General features: G+C 36.6%; 1 protein-coding gene across 1 annotated transcript in view; it reads left to right on the top strand.

Moving 5' to 3' along the window:
• Positions 1-5,169: 5,169 nt before the first annotated feature.
• Positions 5,170-27,211, top strand: part of igsf9a (immunoglobulin superfamily, member 9a) — a 73,766-nt gene continuing 51,724 nt past the window's right edge. The window contains exons 1-4 of the mRNA XM_087791075.1: positions 5,170-5,302; positions 16,753-16,847; positions 16,929-17,123; positions 26,407-26,553. Of these exons, the coding sequence (XP_087647201.1) occupies positions 16,787-16,847; positions 16,929-17,123; positions 26,407-26,553 (403 nt within the window). The 5' untranslated portion in view covers positions 5,170-5,302; positions 16,753-16,786. The remainder of the gene's footprint in view (positions 5,303-16,752; positions 16,848-16,928; positions 17,124-26,406; positions 26,554-27,211) is intronic.

Below are 27,211 nucleotides of genomic sequence, written 5' to 3' on the forward strand. Positions count from 1 at the left end.
TTGCCACTTAAAGACTCCGAGTTAGAACGAGCTACCAAAGAAACTAGAGCAGAGGAGATAAGGTTCGATTCGTTTTTCTGGCTCCAAAGTCTGTTAAAAGGCACATTTATTATCCCAGATCGAAGGGATAAGTAAATCGCTGTGATACTTCTTAATCCACTATTTTCACCACGAGTCTGAGCGTTTTATCTGTTTTCGGTTCATTTTGTTGAAGTGGTTAAAACATTAGAAGAAAGCCCGAGGAGGGAAAAAGTACGATCTCCAGATAAAAACAACCGCGTTTACAAGACGATTAATCGACGCCATCTCTGCGCCTGTCAACAGAAGTTTTTACAAGTTTCAAGAACTGTACGGACTATTGGTCGTCCTCGGGTGCACCGTTTAGATATCGCTTGTTACGCTCTTCGTCTGCATCGGACTTGAAAATTGGTGTTACTTTAGGATATTGCTTGTCTTGTCATCGGACTTTCTTTTATTGTAACATGAAACGTCTACAATCTTTTTAAAATTCAAGAAATAGTTTGTGATTTAGTTGCTTTAGTTGGATGACCTGTATTTTTTTTACAAGGAGAAAACATTGGCCAACGGTCCCTAAACAAACCTGCCCCCACAATTCCCCGACGCCCCAAAAAATACCATTTAATTACATTTTTTTCATATACTGTGCCTGACAAAAATATAGGACCACCCATTTTTAGGGGGTAATTATTTTAGAGCTAAATAAAAATCAAGACAGTATGTTTTTATGTTTTTATATTCTTCACCTACCTACATTTTTTTGCTCTTTAAAACAATCTAATTTGAAAGGTAAATAAGATAGTAAGATACACTTTTAGGGCATAAAATGATATTCCTTGTCCTTTCTTCTCTGTAAGGAACCAAGAGAGGGTTATTTAGATGTTATTTATTTCATAAATTTTGAACTTTTTTCGGACACCCCTGAGATCGTCACAATGTTTTTTGTTAGGAAGTGACCAAAAGTTGGCGACCCCTGACTTACAACTTTCAGAAGGTTAATATCAAAAGCCCCAAAATGTTTCAATCGCTACAAATTAGCATCAACACTTAGCAGCTTAGCTCCGCTACATTTTTAATTGACTCATACTCTTTTCATAGCTGAACATGAGTGACATTCAAAAAGTTTTATTTTTCCAACGTTTTTTTGTGTGTATTTTTTACATCCTCTGGACGAATAATAAAGTCGATAAAATCTGCCGCTTTTAGTAGCTGCTCAAAAATACCGATTTATGCATTCATAATAATTTTCCATTCAGTTATTCAAATGGAAAACTCAGAGGTTCGTTGACCCCAATTATCCAAAAAAAAATGAATGCAATCCCCGTCTTCAGCAGATTATTTTTTAATCTACCGAGCGGCAAATGTATAGCAACAATTTCTAAACCTCTCTCCCTTTTGCATGTAGTTTGAAACTACCTGATTGTGTCTTTAATTTGTTTGAATTGAATGTTTTATTTTGTTTATCTAAATTCAGAGATATCAAATGAGCTGAAAAACTCTAAAGACTGTTTTCTGTATCTATTGACTTTGACTGGAATAAATCTATTCTCAACCCAAGGACGGAACCAATAATACTTGAAATAAGTACTTCATAGACTGTGACCGAGTTCCACTTTCCACTAGAGGTCACTCAACACACAAATAATGCAACAAGTCAGTTTTTATTGGACCACGTACTTCTTGCAAGGTCACAGTGGGAACCAAAGCAGAGATGACTTTTTTAAAGGTTGTTTCTTGATGCACTTACTGATCCCGAGTATGTGTTTCCAGGAACCGAAAAAGGTCGACCATTCTAAAAGGCACTATGGTGGAACTGCTTGTTCCCAAAGGGGGGGTTCCCCTGAAAAAGATTGATATTTTTCCACAAAGAAAAAAAAAACTTTTTAGTTTGTATTATTCTATCAAGTTTACTGAAACCCTTTTTTTTTTAGACTATTAGATTATGCTTTTCTTATTCTTAGAAGTAGTTAATTGTTGCTTTAAATAACTGCATTTTATTGTGGATGTATTAAAACACAGTAGTTCAGACTGATCATGATTTCATCCGGGGTTGAAACCCCAGAAGTATTGAGGACCCCTTTCACATAACTAGATCCCTGCAGACCCTCCAGGTTGATACCCATAAGTCATCCTCTCACAAAAGGGGGTCGTGTTTTATCACAGGGATGCAGACATCTGGTGACCCACTAGATGATGCCATTGAGTCTCTCCTTGTACGTGGAGACTTTATTGTCTTCATCCTGTTTGGAGTGAATGGAGTCATCATCTCACAGCTCCGTGGAACTCTTTAGTGAGAGACTGACTCTTGGTGGGCGTATAATAACATGTCATATTTTGGTAAACTACCCACTCAGGCTTTAATTGACTTAAAATATCAGTAATTACGCGGTTGTTGTGCGTTTACAGTTCTAGCCGGGTGGGTGTGTAATTGAATCTGTTCATGTTATTTATACTTTAAACACATGTTGAAAATAAAATTCTGAAAAAAAAAAACAGTTTGTAAATAAAGAGACCCCTTGTCATTTAGCAATTATTAAATTAGTTTTAAAATCTTCAAAAAGTGAATGGATAAATGGATGAAACTTTATTGACACAGTGCTTAACAGAATATTAACAAAGGTCTAAATATAGATGAGAGGTGAATAAAGAGGTCCTGGATGGAGAATTTCAAGTTTTTCAGGCGAGGCTCTAACAGGTTGTTGACCCCAGGAAAATGACAAACACACTAGTAATCTAGTTAGTCATCCGTGGTCTCACCCGTCAAAGACAATGGGTGACCCTTCACGGGGTCAGAGGTCTCTAGCCTACGTCGTTTCCAGACCCATTGTTTGCCTTAATCTGGTTTAGAACCTGCAACCTATTTGTTTCAGCCTCCAGCACATATATATGAAGCGCACCTGTTTATAAGAAGCAAGTGTCCATTAAGAACGTGATAAGAAATTTTAAATTGTATTATATTTTTCACACGGTAAAACCGATTTGTAAAAATTGTAAAATAAATAATCCGTTGTCAAATGTTGTCCGTCCTTTTTTATCTTTTAACGCTTTTGGTTTTGTTTTTTAAATTAAACACTTTTTCTCCAATGATTCACTGTTGATACGTTGACGCCGAGTTTACTCGCAGCTTCTCTATTTCCTTCTGCGTCGACTTTAACTTAAAAGCTGCATCATATTGTTTTATTCACGTGTGGCCCGGGGGTCACATGTGGCCGTTTGATTGTATGTATGCGGTCCTCAAGGGGTCACAGTCTGAACGTATCTGTTAGCTTTTTTATTTACTTATTTAATTCATTATTCCACTCAAAATATAACACAATAACGTGTTTTTTTGTCTTTTTTTTTTCTAAACCATCCGCCTCTTCATTTTTGCTTGAATAATTTTGAAGAAATATAACAGTAAAACATGACTTCAATAGTATTTTTTATCAAATAAAATAACAATTGTAGCCTTGATATGAAATGTATTAGCATAATGACATATTTGTATCTTAAAAAAAAGTGTTGATCTTTTTATCAGCCCCTTAGTCACAGTATGTACTGTGGCCCCTGAGAACAATAAATGCCCCTGATCTACAGGGTTTGTGCAAAAACTCACAACAAACAATTCATCATATCCTTTTCTTTTTCTTTATGTTCAACAGCAGTTGCCACATAAAGAAAAACATATAAGGAATGTTTTTTTTTTTCAAGGGTTAAATATCGACAGTGAAATATGATGGCTGTACGAGCACAAAGGGACAACTCAGTCTTCAGCCTTGGGGCCGGTTGAGTATCTAGTTGCAGGTGCTTTTCATCTGCCATCCAGGATGAAGATGAAGAGAAGGAGGGAGGGGGGGTTTTCAACAGCTCTGGCCCTCTTCAACCAAGTCTCTACTCTTCGCACAAAAGAGAAACAAGGTTGTACCAGACCTTGGATGAAAGTAATTAGAATGAATGGAATCATTTCTCTACATGGACGAGGTTCTCTTATAAGATTCTGTGAGGTAATTATGGTGTAATAAACTGAATAACTACAGTAGTTTACCCTGTTGCAAAGAAATATCTGTTTACCCATTGATTTTAAGCTACAAGAAGTGCTCTATAATGAAAATAAAGACTCATGAATCTTTCAAAAGCATTATAAATAAGTGTTACTTTAAGTATGTGGCAGTTCAGATGCTTTAATTGAAATGCTTCCTGTATACATAAAGTTTAATAACCCTTGAAAAAGCCGATTGACTCTTGCATTTAACATCTATTGGATACATTGGCAGCACTTGATAAATCACATTAACCTATTATTTTCATAATCTGCTCAATAATGCATTTGAAAGAGAGGCACTTTTTTTTTTATTATTGAAAGAAAATAAATATTGTACATATAAAACCAGGCTTCATTGGCAGATGACAGGACCTTCTTGCGATGATATAAACAGGATTCAAACGAGAACATGAGCAAATAAATAACTAGTTATGTTGTTTCTTGGAATGTTTTATTTCAGGTTCAAAAATTGAAATATTCAGATTCTGGATCATGAATTATTTTTTAATGTATCTTGTTTTGTTTTTTGTTTGTTTTTTAATTAATTATTTATTTGTCATGATGATAATTATTCATTTGCTGGAAACGGGGAATTAAATTAATTATCTATATGTCATTTAATGTTAATGTCTATTATTATTTAAGTAAATTGAATTTTAATTTTAATTTATCTCTTTTTATTTCATTACTTCAATAAACGTTTCTGATTCTGATCGTCAGCTTTTTTTTTAAAGCAGTTAAAAATAAAAATGATTTAATACTTTTTTATAATATAATACTTCCCTTTATATGTTTGTATGACATTACCTTAATAAAAAGAAAAATCAATAAAGACTTTTAACCATTGATGGCCCCTCTTCTTCTGCCGTGGCCTCTAACACCAGGTGAATGTCACCCCCTTGTGGCCACTATTAAAATCCTTCTTAAAACAAATACAAACATAAAATCGTGTATTAAGTTGACTTCTACATCAAATATCACCAAAAACTACACGTTTTTTTTTAAAGTGTAAATAACGGTGTCGCGGGTGAGCGGGTCAGAGGTGGGGGAGGGCCCTGCAGAGGAGGGGCAGGACCAGGGCGACACCGGGCTGCAGGTTCTTCACCGAGGCTGGAAACCAACACCTGCGGCGTCCTGACGCTCAAGTTTCAAACCCTCAGAACACAAAAGAAAAAACAGCATATCGGTCGAGGACTTACACGCGATGTGGAGTTTTTAAAAAAGGAAAGAAAAGAAAAGAAGCTGCGAGTCTCACCGTCACAGGTAAGTTTTTATTTATTTAATTTTTGGGGGATTCTCGTGATTCCGGAAGCGCCTCGAACTTCCAGAGAATAAAAATAATAACCTGTCGATCTTCTCACGCTTTAAAACACCAGTAATGAAGTTTCTTTGGAGACTTTTTCCATGATGGAAAATGAGAGACGCTTTAATTCAACATTTCAAGTGGAAGTTCTCGACATGTGTGGATGACGTCATGGAAGGAATACTTTAAATTCTACACCTGTGATTGAAATGTTTAAAAACAACAACAGTAATGCATATATATATATATATATATATATATATATATATGTTTTGTTCAATCTCACACGAGAAAAGTAGAACAAAATGAGGAGAGTATTAATGACGTCATCTTCCTTACCCAAATGAACTTAATAAAAGTAATAAAGTAAAGGTAAGAGTCAAGAGTTCAGCGTTTGTTGTTTCAACCGCCAGTGTGAACTTGAATCCATCGAGCTATATATCAATTTAAAGTGACCTTGTTGTCTTGTGATTCCTGTCTCCTCACAGGACGTCACCTGTCTGCCTTTAAACAACATTATACTTTTGTTTTTTTATTGGATATACTTTGACCTGTTGGCCTCGATCGAGACAAAGGGAGTTTCGTTGTGTAGGAAGAACATATTAACCGTATGAATGAAGGAAAGATGGCAGAGATGTAGGATTAAAACTAGTGTACTTCAATAACTGTCTAAGCACTTTGTGACCCTGGTCTAGAAAAGTGCTTTAAAAATATTACTTGCTTACCATTACGTGTCCAGCTTTGACATTTCTGTAATAGCAGTAGAAATAATGATAGTAGTAGCTGACGGAGGAGCTATTACAATTCCCCAGGGGCCACATTTTATACAGTGTTAAGAAAGGGCATCAAGCAAAAGTTAAAAAAAGTGTGAAAAGTTATAAAAATCAAGCTCAATATACCAAATTCTTTTTTTTTTTATTGTACTTTATATAACGTACATTATTTTAGTTTTAGTAAAAACCTTTTGAGTAAATACTTTCACAAATGACAAGAGCAGACGACAAAAGTCCTCAAACTAAAAACCTATAGTGATGTTAAGAGGCTAGAAATGCATACAAAACTAAAAGGTTAATTTCTACATGATCTTTGAACTCATGAGGGCCACAGACATGTAGTCAAAGGGCCACAATTTGTGCATGTCCGCTGTAAAGAGTAATTTTGATTTTAACTACATTTTTCATAACGCAGAGTGTAATTTGTCCTTTTGGTTAGTAAATTGAAAGATTTAATAAAAATATATGCACACTGGCTCTCTGGGGTCTCTAACCTGGGGGGCCACAGTAGGTGGAGTCTAGGTGAGAAAAGATGCCGACGTTATTTGCGCAAACCTCGATTTATGAGCTTGACTGATACAATCTACAAGTTGATATTGTTCGGAATAAAATCATTCTCTCCGGGATTTTACATTGAAATGTATTGATACGTAAATATAAGTGATTTCAAGAATCCTATCCTGAGACCATTTCCTTCTGTAGCTCGAGAGTATTGTTTCCTCGTATCTGTCACTGGAGCTCAAGGAAGAAACGTGACCCGGGCTGTGCCCCAAATCCTGCACTTCTGCACTGACACTTAATATTCTGAGTGCACAAGTGCGTCCCCATGAGCAGTGCGTGACAATGTAGTGTGCACTCAATTTTCCCACTCGAACGGCCAGAAAATGGCCATGGAGTGTGGATCGATGGACACTTTCCACCCTTAATGGCGGCCATCTTTAGTGACGCCGATGACGCTGAATGGAAGCCACGTCATTGGTGGCAGATATCGGCATAAATGTCTCGAGAAAACACTACATTTACCACAAAACAACACAACGACAAAAGTAACACAACTTAATAATATTGTTTCGATTGGCGAAAAAAGCGCTGTCAAGTGTCGACGATAAGGTTCCGACGGTTGGTTGAAATCAGTGTTAAAAAGTAGTAGAAGAAGAAACTGTCATTTCCGTTGCGCACTGCACAAGTAAGTCTTACATTGTCCTGTAAAGCAGTGCACTTGGAGAAGTTTACAATTTGATAAACACACAAACTGTGCATTAAAAGCAGAAGAAAGCCACAATAACACAAGAATAAATAGGTGGCGGCAGAATATTGATTATTTTTCATACCATCTATGATAAAAAGGTTTGTGTAATTCATGGTAAATCGTCCTATTTGTGTACAATAACACTATTGTTGCAACGAATTATAACAATTTCTCTGCGTCTGTTTGAATAGACGATTGAAACACAAACCGCAGCACAATGAGGATTGACATTCAGTTTAGAAATGTAAACAATGTATGAATCAATTTCAATAGTGTACATGCCTGCATCGGCATGTGTAGCACACGTGTCATTCTTAATGACAACGATTACAAAATGATTTTTTGTTTATGTCTTGGACTTTTGCAACAAGGATAAAGAAACCTAGTAACATAGTAACATCAACATAATTATCGCTGTTTTGTGTAGTTTGACGTGAGAAACAGCTGCAGGTAAGACTGCTCCACTAGAGCTGTCGTTTGAAAGGTCGTGTTGTTCATAATAATTCAAGAGTAATGAAGGAGAAAGAACAAAGAATCAACATCTAGAATATCTGGACTGGATTATGCTGGTCTGGTTTATGTTGTTTTAATTAATTTACCCTCTTAAAAGTCCACTGTTGAACTAATAATTGTGTTTATATTAAGAATGCTTTCATATCGTATATCATTTTTTTGTTTAAGTTTGTAAAATATCAAATAAGCCTTTTACTACTGCTGATGATCCGAGTCCTTTCTTTAGGGATTGATTATGACAAATCAATAAAGTACATTATGATTTCAGCAGGACCATTTACACACTGTGAAATCAAATAAGTACCATCCAAATGTCAATACTGGGACGTATGGCTAGTATTTATCTGTTTGAACTCGCTAACAGCAGAATGGATTTAAACATTTATTTTAGTGACCGGGGGTTCAGAACGATTATTGGACATAACGCTTTAAACATTTGTTCTTTATCATAATTCTTTAATTTTGATGATCTTAAATAATGTCATGATAAATTCTGTAGTTTTGTACTAGACAAAAAAAAAAGAACAATGAACGTGTATAAAATAAGTCTCTCTTGTATAAACAAAATACATAAATGGTATTTAAAAAACAAACAAACAAGGAGGCAGAAAAATGGGTAAATACAGTACATTATATATAAACACTTTTATCAATACTTGATATGTATACACTCCATACATTTGAGTAATAATACAATTAAATTATACTTCATATTCTTATAAAGATAAATATAACACAATATTCCTGTAATTTAACATGATGTAGTAAAATATATACACATAAACTAAGCATATAAATACATAACGCATACAGTATATATATACATACTACATGTATAGGATTGGGATATGCTTTATTTAGAAAATGTTTAAAGTTACAAATGGGAAAAACTAATTCAAATAAAAAAGATAATTAAACCCTTTATGTGAGGATGAACTGAGAAAGTAAATACCTTCAATATAATCGTCTGCGCTTTAAAGAGATGCTTTTTTTAATAACATGAGAACTCGCATAATAATCACTTCCACTTGATGAAAACGCATGTTAACACACAAAAAAGTTGTAACATTTCCACTGAATCTCTATTCAAAACAATACAATACAAGCATAGTGCCATCTAGTGGGCATTAAACAAATGTCAAAACTTCATGAAGCCTCATCAGCGCTCATCACCATTTATTACTCAGTATTTCCGTTTTTAATTTTTAATTTTGATAAACTTTTGCCTTTTTAACCCTTGTGTTTTATCTGGGTCAAGGTGACCCGTAGGCCTAAAAAACAAATGTGTTTGTGGTAACCCTTGTCCAGGTTGATACCCACTGCATTTGTATTTATAGAAGCCATGGATGTCGTTCCCTCCGCGACCCAGAGACTACACAAGGGATACCACAAACATATTTGTTCCCGGGTCACCTTGACCCAGAGGCAACGCGAGGGGTTTAAGTTCAGCCTGGACTCGAATCCAATGAAATGATCGTATCTGATGTAAATTTCTCAACGTCTTTTATCAATGACCCGTCTTCACAATCGATCTAATTCCAAAACGCACTACAGCAGTTGCGCTGTCATAATGGTGTTGATGGAGCCACGATATTTTCAATGCCTGAATAAAAGTGAAAGTCTGGTTCAGTAAATCTTAGACTGGTTTCCTCCAAGCAAGGCTATTTAGTTTGTCTCCCTTTTATGTTCTATCATGGCCAAACAGACTCTCTCCGTTTTATTTTATGAACCGCTGTGCAAACATCCAAACGCTTTCAAAGTAAAGAATCTGTTCAACAGGTTCAAAAGAACATAAAAAAACATAATCAATTTTGTACTTTATCAGCAGTTTTCAGGAATCTAGTCCGGAGGTCAAGAGCCTTCAAATGGTACGAATTGACTTTTCTATCGGTTTCCGCCGACTTCTGTTTGTCTTACGCTGAACTTTGCTCGCCCTCCATTCATTACCTATGATTGTAACCATGGCAACCGCAGTCATAAGGAAGTCGTCTTCATCCTCAAAAGGCAACCGTTGTGCTTTTTTTTTTCAAGATGAGGTAATTCTCCCCGGGCTTCTAGTCATGGCGGTTTGCGTGGTTTGAAAATGGTTGGCGCTCACATAGAGTAGGTCGTGTCGCGTGTGGACCTGTGTCTGCGCTCGCTGTCGGATCGGAGGTTAATGTCCAATCGTGGCGACCGCCTGATAGAAGCAGCTCCTAACAACCCTCTGAGCAAACGGATTACACTCACGGTCTCCACTGGAGACTTGCAGGCTTTGTGGAAATCGATACTCGATGTATTGCTCATGAGTGACTTTACAGCAGCAGCAGCAGCAGCAGCAGCAACAGACGTATCCGGAGCTTAATTTAGCTCTTTGGATGGGAAGTGGTTATTTTTGTATCCAAAATCTTTCAATGTACATTGAATTGTGTGGTATCCCTTGTGTTATCTCTGGGTCACGATGACCCGAAGGCCTGAAAGCAAATGTGTTTGTGGTATCCCTTGTCATTTCTCTGGGTCAAGGTGACCCAAAGACAGGAAAACAAACATGTTTGTGGTATCCCTTGTGTTATCTCTGGGTCAAGGAGACACGGTGGCCTGAAAAATAACGTGTTTGTGGTATCCCTTGTCATTTCTCTGGGCCAAGGTGACCTGAAGACCGGAAAACAAACGTGTTTGTTGTATACCTTGTGTTTTCTCTGGGTCAATGTGACCAGAAGACCTGAAAACGATTGTGTTTGTGGTATCCCTTGTGTTTGTTCTGGTTTCAAGGTGACCTGAAGACCTGAAAACAAATGTGTTTGTTGTATCCCTTGTTTTGTCTCTGGGTCAATGTGACCAGAAGACCTGAAAACGATTGTGTTTGTGGTATCCCTTGTGTTATCTCTGGGTCAAGGAGACCCGGTGGCCTGAAAAAAACCGTGTTTGTGGTATCCCTTGTCATTTCTCTGGGTCAAGGTGACCCAAAGACCGGAAAACAAACATGTTTGTGGTATCCCTTGTGTTATCTTTGGGTCACGGTAAACTGAAGACCAGAAAACAAATGTGTTTGTTGTATACCTTGTGTTTTCTCTGGGTCAATGTGACCAGAAGACCTGAAAACGATTGTGTTTGTGGTATCCCTTGTGTTATTTCTGGTTTCAAGGTGACCTGAAGACCTGAAAACAAATTTGTTTGTTGTATCCCTTGTGTTATCTCTGGTTTCAAGGTGACATGAAGACTTGAAAAGAAATTTGTTTGTTGTATCCCTTGTCTTATCTCTGGTTTCAAGGTGACCTGAAGACCTGAAATGATTGTGTTTGTGATATCCCTTGTGTTGTCACTGGGTCAGGGTAACCAGAAGACCTGAAAACAAATGTGTTTTTGGTATCCCTTGTGCTGTACAGTAGAGCCACCAGACTAGAAAGACCAGAGATATCTGATTTCGGATTAATTTGTCGCACCAACCGAAATGCTTGTTTAGCACAGAGCATCGTACGTAAGTTTCGATTCTACGGCGAGATCGAAACTTGATGATGTGCGGATTTTTCTGAAGTAAAACTGAAGTAACAAAGGCAATAAACATCAAATCTGTAATTTTCTTTTTGTAGCAACTAATCATATTAAATTAGTTTAAAAAAAAAAAAGTTGCAGCGAAGTGAAGGTATCAGTACTTGTATCTTACGTTAAAAAAAAAAAATCAATATCCAGCCCCATGAAAAAAGGCTTAGAATCAGAAAATCAAACTGTATTTGGGGAAAAAACGACAACAAAAATGTTTCATCAAGTTATTAATAAAACAAACCAAATTCAATTAAATGAAACAAAGCAATTTTACCATTTCAATTTAGATTAGATTTCCATGAATAAATACATTTATTCAATGCTTACAAAACAAACAAAAAAATGTAGAATTTAATAAAAAGAAAATTGACATTTTCATTAATTTCATGGCACTGATCTACTCCTATAACTCGCACTCATGCATAACACAGAAGGTTAAGAAGTATTTTATGTCCGCCTGAGATTCAAATGATCCCCTTTTTCCATCTGCAGAATCTCTGCAAAGCTGCACTCGCTGCAAATGATCCATAATGTCTGTACAATTATTATGAGGCTGGACGTATAAATAAGTCTGACTTGTCAACTGCAAGAAAAAAAGGCGTCAGTCAGCAAAATGGAGTTCATTTGACAGCTGCGTCATTAAAGTAAAGATTATTTTTATTCTTATTGTGGTCATGAATGGACTTGGAGAACATTTTAAAAGCGCCATTTATTTTTTTCATGCACAATTTTCGGATCACTTTTTAGTTACCGTGAAAGCTTTGGGTTTTATTCTGAAGAAAATGTTTTTTATTGAAGTCATAAACATGGAGCAGCTTCTACCTCTCGTAAAGTTCCATCCTTGTTATGCTCGAAAAATACTTTGAAATCACTTATCTTTTGGAGAAATTTTCCCTTAACTCTTTATCCCTTGTTTTATCCCTGGGCCAAGGTGACCTGAAAACAAATGTGTTTGTGGTATCCCTTGTGTTATTTCTGGGTCAAGGTGACCAGAAGACCTGGAAACAAATGTGTTTGTTGTATCCCTTTTGTTATCTCTGGTTCATGGGGACCTGAAGACCTGAAAAACAAATGTTTTTGTGGTAGCCCTTTGATTGTCTATGGGTCAAGGTGACCTGAAGACCTGAAAACAAATGTGTTTGTGGTATCCCTTGTGTTATCCCTGGGTCATGGTGACCTGAAAATAAATGTGTTTGTGGTATCCCTTGGGTTGTCTATGGGTCATGGTGACCTGAAGGCCTGCGAACAAATGTGTTTGTGGTATCCCTTGTGTTTTTTCTGGGTCATGGTGACCTGAAGACCTGCAAACAAATGTGTTTGTGGTATCCCTTGGGTTGTCTATGGGTCAAGGTGAGCTGAAGACCTGCAAACAAATGTGTTTGTGGTAACCCTTGTGTTGTTTCTGGGTCAAGGTGACCTAGACCTCCACAGCTTCCAAAAATATGCACATGAGTAAACCAATTTCAGAGACTGACACATTTCAAAAATACTAATTTGGCACCAGTATAAGAAAAAACCTATACAATATTTGAACCCTATTAAGGATATATATATTTAAAAAAACAACAAACGAAACCCATATATTTTTAAGTGTTATTCAAACTATTTATTAAATAAACATTCTGGGTCACTAACTCTTTTTACGCAGAGGTTTAAAAAATCAACACCCTCCTACCAATGATGCTTGACCAAGGGTTGGTTTAGGTAAACAAGATTTCATCTCCAGAAAAAATAAGCGTTTTCAGTGGGCGGGGCTTAAGATAATTTCATGATAATGTAAATATTTAAATTAATAGAGGGTTTTTAAGAGTAAACGGAACTTAAATAAATGTAATCTTTTTTTTGTTTTGTGTGCACAAGAGTAGCTGTATAACCAGGCAACCTTTTGTATTTCTTTTTATGAAGGTCATATCAGGGTTCTTCACAAGTAGGTGTTTGAATGGTTGCCAGGCAACAATGTTGCGAGAAGACTGAAAAGACACATTGTCTCCGAAATAAGTGCGTTAGGTAAGCGGCGCAGCAGCTGTCTATAATTGATAATGGCTTCCAGCTCTAATACAATGAAAGGTTGTCGTGCGACAAACATGAAAGAAGCAAGATGGTCTTCAGATGATGTGTGGTGATTGCTTTGCTTGCACATGACAAAAATATTTCAGCTGCTCCTCAAGACGTTCTTGAACCCGTTTAGAGCGGAGATACTGTTGTTCCATGATGCATTGCATCGCCCGAGTGGAGAGAATGGACGGCAGCCGTAATAAAGACGCGGCAAGAGAAGACGGCCACATCAGTGGACATGATTGACTCATCCTTTTAAGTTGGGTTTTGATTATGTTTGAAATCTGCGGGCGCCGCGTCTGTTTGCTGAAGCATGGGAGTGTGTTGAAACAAGTGCTGCGTCTGTTGACAGTCTGTGTAATTGTTTTTCACCGTATCAGACTTTGCGCCAGCCATGAAATGAAAAAAAAGCCTGTTATAAAATAAATGTTACGGTCAGGGGGAGCCGAGATGGGCCTGGTGTGCTTCAGCGGGCGTTCACTGTTCGTCGTCGTGAGCTGGACGGTGCGAAAGTTTGAGGACGTATGATGGAATAATGAAGAAAATAATTACAGTGTAAAGCTACTTTAAATTCAGAGATGCAGATCAAAAAATATATATGTTTGACCTTTTGTCTACCAATTTTCTAAGCATTTTTCTAACGTTGGAATTCAATTAATTCACATAAGAATCAGAATCAGAAGATAAAAATGAAATGATTCGAATGAAGTCAAAAGGGATCAATGAAATGCAACAAATTCAAACGAAAAAGGAGACATTACCATAAAATGGCATTAAAATAAATAATAAATAATTAATAAAAATAAAATACATTACATTTAATTAAACAATATTCAGGATCCGGACAACTAAAGGAATATACAGAGTTCTTGAACCGTCATGTTCTGGTCCAAAATAGATCTCGGTCTCCTGCTTGACGGGAATGTTGGTATTCAATTATTGTATTTCACTTTAGGTCATTTATTTTTTAACAATTTAATCTGCAATTTTCTGATGTTCTAAATGAACCAGAACATCTTACTATCCGCCTGCTGCCCGTATCACAAATATAGTTTAATTAAATGTAATGTATTTTATTTTTTTATAAGAAATAATTATGCCATTTAATGGTTATGTCTTTGATTCTAATTCAATCTTTTGTATTTTATTTAATTAATCGCTTTTTATTCCTTTCATATTCTGCCACCACAACAAACTCTTGTGTTGTTTTACCACACGGTCAATAATAATGGCAATTTTCTGATTCAAAAGATTTTTTTCCAAAACAAAAATGTAATTGTAACACCTAATTCTAATATAATTTTAGTTTGAGTTTCCTCGTATTATTTTTATTGAATTTTTGAAATATTATTATTAATAATAATAGCAATAATGATGATAACATTGAGATTTTATGGCTCCTAGTGTTTTCCTTACTGCTCTCTGAGTGTTTTCAAGTCCTGGGTTTGGCCGACTGACCAACCATCACCAAGAAGGTTCTGGCTATTTTTCGTAGAGTTCATAATGTTATTCCTTGTGCTTGCCTAGGTTTTCTCAGGGTACTCCACTGTCCAGTTTCAAACGGTTGATGAAAAAAAAATGTCCTCAGGAGTGAGATTTTATCTGCTGACATTAACAATAAAAATGGACCTGTTTCACAACCCAATTCCCAAACATTGACCGTTTCAAAACGCAGTAAATCCAAGATTGAATCAGAATTTTTCCTCCACTTATCTTGATATTTGCTTTAAACTTTACTTCGCTACAAGTTGATTCAAATGACTTCATTGTTTATCAGATGGAGCAACTTTTTTGAAATAAAAAAAGCCCCAGTGATGGATCGGTGAGAGAAAAAGGTCCAACACCTCTCTTTGTTTACTGATAAATAAAAGATTGCACTGATGTTCCAGAGTTGCTCTCTAACCTTAAGCATCTAATAAAAACAACAATCGTCTCAGTGGATACTCGTGATATGCTGATATGTGTCGAGGAAAAATTGTTTTATTGCATTGATGGAGCCGGTGCTGCAGGTGGTGGCCCGTGGTGGAGCATTTGTAAAGACAGGAAATGAACACAAGTGTTCTTCAGGAAACACTAATGCAACTGAGCAGCTCCGGTTATGCCAGGCCAGGACAAAAACGATATTGTTTTCAAGATGTTATCTCTCTTTTTTTTAATGTTGCATCTGCCAAGTCATTACTAAAAAGTAGATCAAAGTTCTGTTGACCTATAAAGATAAATTCAGGAGCAGAGATTATGGATGTCAACAATTATACAGAGGCTTACAATACCAGTAGAGGTGAGATAGAGTTCGGTTGATCCAAGAATGCTAAACACCTTTTAGATTTGAATCGTTCGATCATGCAATCTTGTATATGATTATTTTACAGTGCATAGGAGATCAAACACAATTCAGTGTTTGTCAGTATTTTTGTAATCATGTATCAAAACGGGAAAAGAAACAACATAAATTGTACTCTTTAAATACAAGCTACACTTTTTAAAAACTGTACCATCCATTTACTTTAAAGCAAACAAATTAATGCATTCAAAATCTCTATTAACATTCTGTTGAAATGCATCTTGGGTAATTATGCCCTCAATCTCCTGTGGGCCGCATACTCTTGATGTACGTCAAACACATCTTTTTACTGTGGTTTTTGGGACGAATGTTTTGGACTCAACAGGATAATTGGAAGCATTTACTTCAACCATACTTAAACATCAGATGTTGATGTTTTCATAGTTCTATTCACACCAAACTGATGATGGCAGACCGGAATATTTTCTCCCAAATTGGACAGTTTGCCGTGTGGATTTACGTACTTTTGTTTTTCTTGAGTCGCACAATGAAAGATGCAATCATCGTGTCCTGATATCATATTGCTCTTCACGTCTTATCTCACGTCCTTGATTCTCTTGCTCCGCCGGAGCCAAACATCTCCCCTCGTGTGCTTTGAATAAAAACGCCTCCACGTCGCTCTGCACATGACTCCCTTCAAGATTTACGTGACGTTTATGACATTTACTTCCACAAAATGGATCCGGGGCCATCAAGTTTTTTTTTTTTTTTCTGGCAGAAGGGGCAGCTGCAGCCATTTATGTAATGACATGGGATGAAATCCAGGTATCGGAGGAAAGCTTTATAAAAAATCCTAACGTGGCTCTGCTCTCCCATATCTTCAGAAATTATGGCAGAAGGAGCTGCTCTGCTGTTGCACTTAAAGCTTGCAAATGTGTCACAGATGGCTGTCCTCTTGTGCGCAGCCAAGTGAGTGAGTGATGTGATTGTGACAATTGTTTGTTCCTCTGCCAACAGACGGAGCATGCAGCAGGTTGAATAAGTGACAGCTATGGGTTCAGCAGGATCAAACCTCCAGTCCTTCGCAGTGTTGGCAGCCGTCTGCTTCCTCTGTGAGTTGTTCCTCCTACTGTTGACTCAATCAGTAATTTGACAAATTAATCGGCGGATTCAACAAACTTTTTTTTTCACAGCGGCCGTGGTCGCGGAGGGTCCGGAGGTCCGCGGGGCGATCGGGGACGCGGTGGAGTTGGAGTGCGGCCTTCCTTCTCCAGATTCGGAGGCGTCGGCCTCTGTGCATGTGGTGGAGTGGGTGAGGAAGGGATATGACATCCGTGTCCTGATGAAGTTAGGACCCCACCCGCCCCGTGTCCATCCCAAATATGAAGGTAAAAACAACCGTAATACTGAAATGTTTTCAGGGTCAATAGTGACATCATTTATTTTCATGAATCATTTCCTTCTGACCTTCTTTCTTTTATATCGTAAATCGTCATGACGGCAATCAAACTGTTATCCTTATCTCAAGTCAACTGCTCTGGTGTAATTAATCTCATGATATATGGCAAAAAAGAAAGAAAATATTCTGGTCTTGATAAGGTACAAAAAAGGATTACACAACTGAGGTTACTTTTAACGGTGCGGGACCATTTTTTTTAACCAATCGCAATATAGTACAAGTCTTTTTTTCAAAATGAAACGCCCTTCAGAAAGTAGATCATTTCAGTTGTATTGTTATTATTAAAGATTTTATTCTATCAGTGCGCCACTGTAGCCAATACCCCAACTGGGTTTTGGACCATTGGTATTGGCGCCATAAAGTGGCTGCCTTGGTGCTCGGTTCTTTTATTATTTTATTGTGTACAGACGCCACAAAAAAATTCCAAAGTTGTGTTTACAACACTGCCAGTAATAAGCCCATGGTATCACTACCATAAAAGTCGGATCAGTGCATGACTAATAGGGATGTAGGGATAAACCAATCACACGATACAATTCGATACTATACATACTCAGCTCATGATACGTTTACAAATGATGTATTCAGCCTACCATGTGATATACTGTATATTTTATTACAGTGTCTCAGTCTGAGCCTCTTAAAGGAACAGTAACACGCATACATTACTGAATAATTTGACAGGACACTGAAATTTGTTGTGATTGTTCCATTCTCTTTTGGTTGAATTAATAGTGCTTAAAGCCAAAATATCTACAAACATCAGATTTAAAAGCAGCTGAACTGTATCCTCTCGTCCTCAGACATCAGCGGTATCTTTCAGGATTTAATTTATTACTTACTACAGAACTACCATAACAATAAAATATGATTTAGAAGCCCCCCCCCCCCAAATAAAAATAAACGTACATATATTTTAGAAATCGATACTATGCAACACATTAACATGAACAAATATATATATAGAATATACATTCCCTAATATATCCCTAACATGTATATGATAGGTCTGTAATGTTTTTTGTCCTACAATCTACAACCCACAGAAAAAGATTGTTAAGCATTCAAATATGTCTGTTTTTTTTGTCCATGGCCTTTTGTTCGTTTTGCTTCAACGGTGGTTGGCAATCTGAATCCATATCCTCCATTGTGCCCTTTCTGCCCTGCAGCAGTAAGAGCATTTTGAACAAGATAAAAAAAACTCCACCAAGGCTACTTTTGTGTATCTCCCGACAACAATGGGATCACCGTAGACAGTGTTCCAGGGTAGCTTAGATCTCTCCTCTTTTTCTTTTACAAAGACCTTGTTGAAGTGTAATCTGACCCACTGATCCGTCAGAAGTCTAAAGTCAACAATGTTATAGAAAAACAGTTTTTTTCCAACACTTTGAGCTCAATGGGTGGCATCGAGATATGTGGCATTGAAAGCTGCAGAGTTGAACTCCTTAAAGGCAGGTCAGAAAGAGATTAAAATTTGTGTTTTTTAGCTCCAATGTGTTGAAAATCATCGTGGCAGGTGTGGGGCAGCTGTCAATGAATGGTCAGCCATCTTGCAGCATGTCTAATGGTGACTACACAACCCTTTTTATTCACTTTTTCATACATCTCTGACTGATTTAAGATGTTTATGGGTCATAAACACTTTAAATATTCTAAATACTGGATTGAAAACGTTAATCGGCGATCAATTACCAAATCTCAGATGAAATATCGACGCCACGTATTATAGTGTCGCATATTTCGCTGATCACAGTTCGACAAACAAACTATTATTATCGGCTTAACATCTTTTACCGCCTCCAGTTAGCAACAGATTAATGCTCTTCAAACAGCTTACATGTTATTGAAATGTCTTCCGGGAAGTTGAAACAAATGATACTAATTAATCTTGCATGGCTAATGGACGCTTTAAGGCGGAAAACAACTATTTCTGTTTTGAAGTGCCTGTAATTCTTACAAAAGGTAACTTTAGATGATTAAAGGTTATTTAAGCCACAGAAGGAATTGCTTGAAATACTTTTTTTTCACGGAATTTATAGAAACGAATCAAGATTTAACTTTAAATGTTTTAATTTATTTACTTTTATTCACTTTTTAGGTTGAGCCATACCGTTTACATCAATTTGCGACTTGGAATAATCAAATTTCTATGAATATTTACCATTTATAACCGTTGTTTCCAAACTCGTTTTAATGTGAACTTGGTCGACCTTTTCTTCTGTGGCCGAGGATGATTTAGGAGATAATTTATCTCTGCAGAAGTTTCCTTCCTCTTTAAATTGTTTGTACCAAATCCAAATTTTTTGGATGGTTTTTCAGAATTTTTCTTAATTCTCAACCTAAAAACTGAAAACAACATCAAATATAAAATCTTGATCTTTTCATATACGTTATGTTGAAAAATGTTTTCTACACAAATTTTATTTTTGTATATATTTGAACTAACCTATATGTGCTTGTGTTTTGTGTTAATGTTTAGCTAACAATATTTATATATAATATATAATATATTCTATTTAATTAAGGTTATTGTGTTACAAGATGGCTAACAAATGTATTCAGCCCAAAAAAAAAATCACAATGTGTCGTTCAAGCTCTTTCATAAGCTAAACCAACTTTATCTATTGTTGTCTCAACCTTATGCAACTTGTTACGAGCGAGAAGATCCGCTTTCCATTTCACACAGTGTTGAATACTGAAGGACAAGTCTTCCACTTAAATGAACACGCATAAGTGAATGCAACAATGGTGTTTATGAGGAGTTTACCTTCACCAGCAAAGCAAAAAATAATGTTATATATCTGCTTTAAAAGTAGTGACTAACATACCTTCCTACACTTTTTTAGAAGTTTCCTTCTTCAAGATGAACTTCTGTTACTCTAATACACAATAATAAATACCTTTTTAAATCAACATTTCAATAGGACAATAAAGAAATCACAGACTCATTGATGGTCCAAACAAGGGATGTTTTGTTTGCTCAAGGAGCAGAACCTGCTTTGAGTTCAAATGAACCCTGTGAATCTGCAGGTTGCCACTCCCAGTCCAGACTGGACAGGGAAATTCAATAAGAACATTTGCATAGAAATAAAGTCAGGACGAACCTTGGCTGACAAATCACCCTGAACGGGACTGAGGCTGTATTTTATTTACTCTGCAGCTGACACTGAAATGAATCTAGAATTGATATGTTATTATTCTCTTTGTTGGTTTCCTGATAGAAACAAGGTTTTTCTAGAAAGGAAAGTCCCTGAATCTCAAGTGACAAACAGAAACTACACTTCCTCTCGGATTTAAAGGGTTTACAAAAAAAAAAAGAAGGGATTCTTTGTCTGGTCCAATGCTGAGCTCAGCCTTTCTCACAGGTTGGTGGGAGTAACAGGTGCACTATGGGAATCTCGCACTGCTGAGATGCGGCCGCTGGTTTCCAATTTCACCCCCTCGGGCCACTGCTGCTCTCGGGTTTCTCACTGTGTAACTGTTGGGTATTTTCTTGTTTTGATTCAAAAGGGTTAACTCCCATGATCAGTTTACAACTGAAATGAGGGAAACGAATATTGTTTACTCGGGATGATCCACATCTGCTCTTTTTGATCAAACACGCCAGAAAAAAAGGTGAAATTATCCATATTTTTGGGATAGAACAACTATGTAATTGTCCTTAAGGCAAATACAATGAGTACCGTAGCAAACGCTAGCTGCAAAAACATACAAATAGCCTAGATTTCATCACGACTTACAGGTTTCCTCTTCAAATATTAGAACCATTAATTTTGTATCAAAATCCTTTATGGATTGCTGCAGGCTACATTCTTTCTAAAAGCGGTGCTTCCAGCCTACTTCCTATTGTGGTGCGCATTTCAAGGCCTTTGGAATCGATAACGGATCGTTGAGGAGCACTAGAGTATGTTTCTTTGACTGAAACAAGCGATTTTTTCCACTCCTTTGCTGTTATTGGTTCAGTGCAAAGACTCGAAAGAAGACATTTTTTTGGGATATTTTGAAGCTAAGATTAACTTTTATTCCTTCCACATCGGGAATGTGTGTAGCTACACCAGCAACGTAATCGGGAGAGTTCTTCAAGGGCAACCCGGGTGAAAACCAAACTCTCCTGACGCACATGTTTCAAATGTTGAAGTATCCAAGTCCCTCATTGTGATTTGAACTTATTACTTTAAAAAGTTCTCCCCCGTCTGAAATCTCGGCGAACGAGAGGTTACGAGAGCAGAGTCCATTATGACGTAATAATGGCTTCAATCCTCCTGCAGCTAGTTGTAATCAAACCCAGCTTTGTTTATACAAAGAGTCGCTTAGAGGTTGAGACTTCCGGTATCGATGATGTGCGGTGACGAGCCCTGACGCTTGACCAATCACAGCAGAGTGGGTGTGGTTATGGTAAACAAGATTTAATCTCCAGTAAAATAAAAAAAAAAAGTGTTTTCAGAGGGCGCACATTTTCTAACGTAAATATTTCAATGAGATTTGTACAAACAGACACATACTGATGATACAATAGAGGTCTAAGATCGATCTTTAATCAACAGATTAGTTGAACTTAAAGCTAAGCAAATGGACCAAGTGAAGATTTGGGAAGAAACTTTACTTCTTACCCAACAGACTTCGCAAATCTATTTGAAACCTTCTGTATGACCAATAACGAGGAGTATAATTCAATATACTCATTTATGAATCTTGAATAACTAGAAAGAGTGCATTTCTAGAAGAAAATTCAGTGTAAATGCTGACCCTGCTGTGCTGTGGAAGTAGAAGTGGAACCAGTATTAAAAGTATAACAAGTGGAATTAGTAGTAAAAATAGAAGTAGTAGAAATATAAAAGTAGTTGTAGAATTAGTAGTAAAAGTAGAAGTAGTAGTGGAAGTTTTAGTGGAATTATTATTTAAAGTCGAAGAAGTTGAATTAGTAGTAAAAGTAGAAGTATTAGTAGTAGAAGTAGTACTGGAAGTGGTAGTGGAATTAGCAGTAGAAGTTAAAAGTGAAAGGAGTTGAAACATGAGTTGAATATTTTCCCAATTGGAATAAAAGAGAGAGTGGAAGACATAAAAGAAAGCCAGAACATCGCCCGCATTTTGGAAACGAGCTGAATTGATAAAACCTCCATTAATCTCGTCACACTCGTCGGCACGAGTGCACGGCCAGTGTGTTTACCACTGCAGCGAGGTCAAGGCATCCATTTCTTCAGCTGCGTCTGTTTGTTGTTGGGCTTATAAAAGATCACGGATATCACAGGTATCTGGTCCTCAAGTAGCCAAGCGGAAAACTCTCTTCTGCTTCTTTGTCTTTCTTCAGACGAGCAGGGTGAAGGCGGCCAAACGTGGATGATTTCATTTTATTACAATGTCGCTACTGCCTATATTTATACACTTCGTATCACATTATAAGAGACAAACCTGGGAAAGCTTTTTCTGTAGCAAGACAAAGAAGAGTTTCAGGTTTTACACGAAAATACACTTTTCAACCTGTTTATGCTACATTTTTCTAAACTTAAATTTGGTAGCATACTTGATGTCTAAGTTTAAATATATTTTGATTATATTTATTTATTATTTCACTAGACTCTTCTGACCACAAAAAGGGTTTTCTAAGCGAGGTATCCTTTTGTCTCATCTTTGGAATACGATCAGTTTAAATTATTCATCACTTTTGTATTCTTGTTGGATAATGGTTCCATTTTTTTTTTTTTTCAGTCAAACACAAATATTAAGCACTATAATTGTGCAAGTTTCAGATAAAGGAAGCAGCTTTTCTCACATGATAAAAATTTGAAATTCTATTTTCCTTTGTCGCACGTTTCTTTGTCCAGAATCATTTTCTTTCCGGTTGCTTCTGTCTTTGCTCCTGAAAGTGTTTGTGCTCACATGCTATTGTAAAAAGGGGATTTTTGTCTCCCGCAGTGGTCAGTGTATCGAAGACATTCACAGAGAACAAGAGGCAGAAATCTTTCTTTAGAACTAGAAGGTCACATTTTTTTTTTTTTTTTAACCTGTATGGATCCTGATGTATTTATTAGAAAGTGCCTTTTGTTTTCAATTTCACAAATGTATGAATACAAACAACGAGGACCCTCCACTTCTCTCCAGACGTACGTTTTCAGATCCTTGCCTCGAGGCTTTTGCTCCCAATCAGTTGCGAGTGCAGTCGCTGAGTTTGACCTCTGATGGCGAGTGATAAGGCTCGGATTAGAGAGTGTCCCGGCTCATCCCCGAGGTGTTAGTTGTGGGCTTTTTTTTCGTCAAATCCTTGTGTACCCGAACCAGGGACATATTTCGATGGCCATAGATATCTTTCGACATAAGTATTATTTATATTTATCTGAATGTGGGAAGTCGATCTGTTTAAAAATAAATACATTATATTGTCATGTATTATTATTATTAAGTGTATTGCAAGTTATTTCCTAAAATATCATTAGCCTTATTTTATTCCCTTGATTTGAAATTGATTTATTCTTTAATCTACAGAAATAGAAATAAGTCCAACATGTGTCTTCATGTGAAATGCAGCAATAAAACTGACGTTAAAGGACAGCGATAAAAGAAAAAGATAGTGTTTGGTGATGGAGGACAAACGCGGAGATAATTAAGAAAGTCTAACAATGTAAAGACTTTATTTCCTGTTGTAAGGAATGCCATAAGTGCCAAAACTAGTTAAAAAAACGCAATTGGAAATGGAATGGGGGGTAAAAAGTAAAAATATATCCAAATATGTTAAATTCAACCAAAATTTAAATGTCACTCATTTTCTGCTCTCCCTCATGTTGACTTGGGTTGGGATTATTTCAGAATACTGTGTTTCTTTTTTAGTGTTATAGGCTAAACATTATGTACCTTTTTACTGCAGCAACCTGAGCTCAGTTATCGTTTTCGTCATCCAAAATGATGCATTTATAAACATCCAAATAACTCCATAGTGCTCATCTGTAACCGCCAGCTTGTATTGAAGCCTGGACAAGAAAAACTAAAAGGAATCCATATTTTAAGATGTTCATTTGAATGTAGCAACCTGAGCTCAGTTATCATTTTCTTCGTCTTTGTCCAAAATGATGCACTTAAAAACATCCAAATGCCTTCATTGTGCTCGTCCGTAACGATTAGTGATGTGTATTGGTGATAATCTGGTGATACGATACGAAATATGTGTTCATTTATAATAAATATGATTGATAAAAACATACTGTAGTTGCAACCAATGTTGCATAGTATAATGACAATATACATTTCACTTGTGTAACTTTACTTGAAGTCTCCAAGATAGTGTTGAATTCATTCTTGAAAGGTGATGTATTAGTCATGCCGCCGGCTCACAAACACTCAATTTGTGGAAACTTTATCCGTGTTTCAAAATTTTTCAAAATGAACACTGTAAATGGAATTTGGTCTCTTAAGTTTGCAAGAAAAAAATCCACAGATTTTGAATATTTCCATTTCAAATAATTCACTTTTGTTGGAGTTAAAGATAGAAAAATAAATGATTCAAAGGCAAAATATATTATGAAGTCTTATCACAAGTAAGTCACAGAGTAAAATAAAAAAACAAAACAGGATTAATTCAAACATCATCGTCTTAAAACGTATCTGCTCGACCGTGAAACATTGTTTTGTTTTTTTTGTCGAATGTAATAAGTTTAACAAGCTCACAAGAAAACAAAGGCTCACCAGGAATAAAACATTCAATAAGCTCAATAAGATGTAAATAGATCTGAATTACTTTTAACTCTGTCTGATAATTTATTTTATACTTTTATATATTATACTAGTGTTGGTTTTTTTTAAAATTATTTTTACTCAAATTGTATAATTTTGAACAGCACTTAAATGAACAAAATTAAATGATTAAGACAGAAATAATTCACAGAAGTCCAATAAAGTCATGAAACTATTCTAATACTCTTTCCATTTCATATGACACTCAGCAAACAAGCTAATGCTTTACTCGCATCATTTGCTGAATCTCACTGTGACAGCGTTTTTTTTTTTTTCTTTCCCCCGAGCTCATCATATCTCCTTCAGTGTCTGACTCTTGAGGAAAAGGGAAAAAGTCTGATCATGGTTTATTTATGAGCTATAAACTCACATAAATATTCCCCTGTGGAGGATTCCTCCCCAACTTCAACCGACTCCTATAGGAGTTTCACGTTGGTGCTCTCAAAACACACATGAAATAAAAAATGAAACATTGTGGCTCAAGGATGTTTTTTAAGGTCATAACCGACTAAATCTGGTCCAAGAAAGTGAAGCACAAAGTGAGGTATTTTTCTTAAGTTAACACCTCCCCCTCAAGTCGACCTCTTCGCTCGCAATTGACTTCACGTTTGAATCCGTTGTAATGGAGTCGATGCTACATCAGGTCAGGCTCTGGCTAAACACCCTCCCTCTTTTTGACGCTTTTTGACCTGACTCGCTGTGAGCTGGTAAACATGGGAGAGCGACAAATGCCAGGGGTCAAAGGGTTGGATTTGGAAAACGTACTAATCCTGTGGGTTTGTTGATGTACTTTTTTTTTTTTTTTTCTTCACGCCCTGTTCCTGCCTTTTCCCCCCCGGGGGTTGGTTTCCCTGTTGGACGCTTGGAAAAGAAAATAAGGCGTGTTGTCACCGGTGACACATTTACCTTCACTTCCTGAACTTTTGTAACAGTGACCAGCACTAGATTTAAGTTAATAATTAAAGGCATAAAACTACTGTTATCCATATTTGAATCCAATAGATAAAAGTTTATTGATTCCTTTGGGAAATAAGGATTATTTTCAACACAAAGCAGTGGACAGAGGAACAAAATGCACACAGATCAAAAAGGAAATAAATGAAATGAACACATTATTAAGTAAGATTATAGAAAAATAAGTTTTTTAAAACACAACCTTATATTATAATTGATATACATGTGGTTATAAAAGTTGAGTGCGTCTCTCCACTTGAAGCTTGATTCATTGTACAACAGACGTTGTTAGAAGTGCACGAGCAGAGAAAGTCTTTGAGCAAAAACAGAAAGAAGATCATGAAAGGTGGACTCGGTGGAGCCGTGGCACATCTCTGGGGGGGAGCCGTCACCGGGCAACCAGGAGATCACAATTCCAGACCTGAGCGCACACGCGTTGTTGGTCGCATGTAGATTTGTTTGCATCTTCCCGAAGCTCATCCGAGTCATCAAAGTGCAATGGAATCGTTTTTAACGTCCGGTTTGATCCCCGACAGGTCGAGTGTCTCTCGTCAAAAACACCAATCTGAGGTTGGAGGGCTTGCAGCTGGACGACGAGGGTCTCTACCGGTGTCTGATTCTGCTGCTGGACAAATCTACAGACGAGCCTCCGAACAGCACCTGGACACTCGTCTCTGTCACCGGTGAGAAGTTTTCGGCTAAAACACTCACAAACTTGAGGCCGAACCACAGCCCGACTTTTATCAGACTCAACAATAATTTCGAAAATGCAATAACGGTGAAACCGACGTTGACGCAAGTAATAAAGAAATAAAGTGAAAAATAATATAGTGTTTGGTATTGGAGGAAAAACACAGAGAATCAAAGGGTGTTAAGACAATACATCCTGTATGGAATACCAGAAGTGCCAAAACTAGGTTAAAAAAAAGGCAATTGGAAATGGAGAGGAAATATATATATATACAGTATATATATATATATATACTGTATATATATATATATACTATATATATATATATATATATATATATATATATACTGTATATATACTGTGTGTATATATATACTGTATATATATATATATATAAAAAGTTTATGCACAATGTAAACTCATCACTCATTTTCTACTCACCCTGATGTCGACTAAGAGTTGGGATTACTTTCACAGTAATCTGTTCCTTTTTAGAGTTATAGACAAAAATGTTTGTTCATTTTAATGTAGCGACCGGAGCTCAGTTGTCTTCTTCTTCGTCCAACAAAAGACACTTAAAAACATCTAAATACCTCCGTAATGCTCGTCTGGAACGTCCCTCTTGAGGAGGAGAGGAAACAAATACATAC

Source organism: Callionymus lyra, chromosome 5, assembly GCF_982586985.1.
Source record: "Callionymus lyra chromosome 5, fCalLyr1.hap1.1, whole genome shotgun sequence".
Taxonomy (NCBI): domain Eukaryota; kingdom Metazoa; phylum Chordata; class Actinopteri; order Syngnathiformes; family Callionymidae; genus Callionymus; species Callionymus lyra.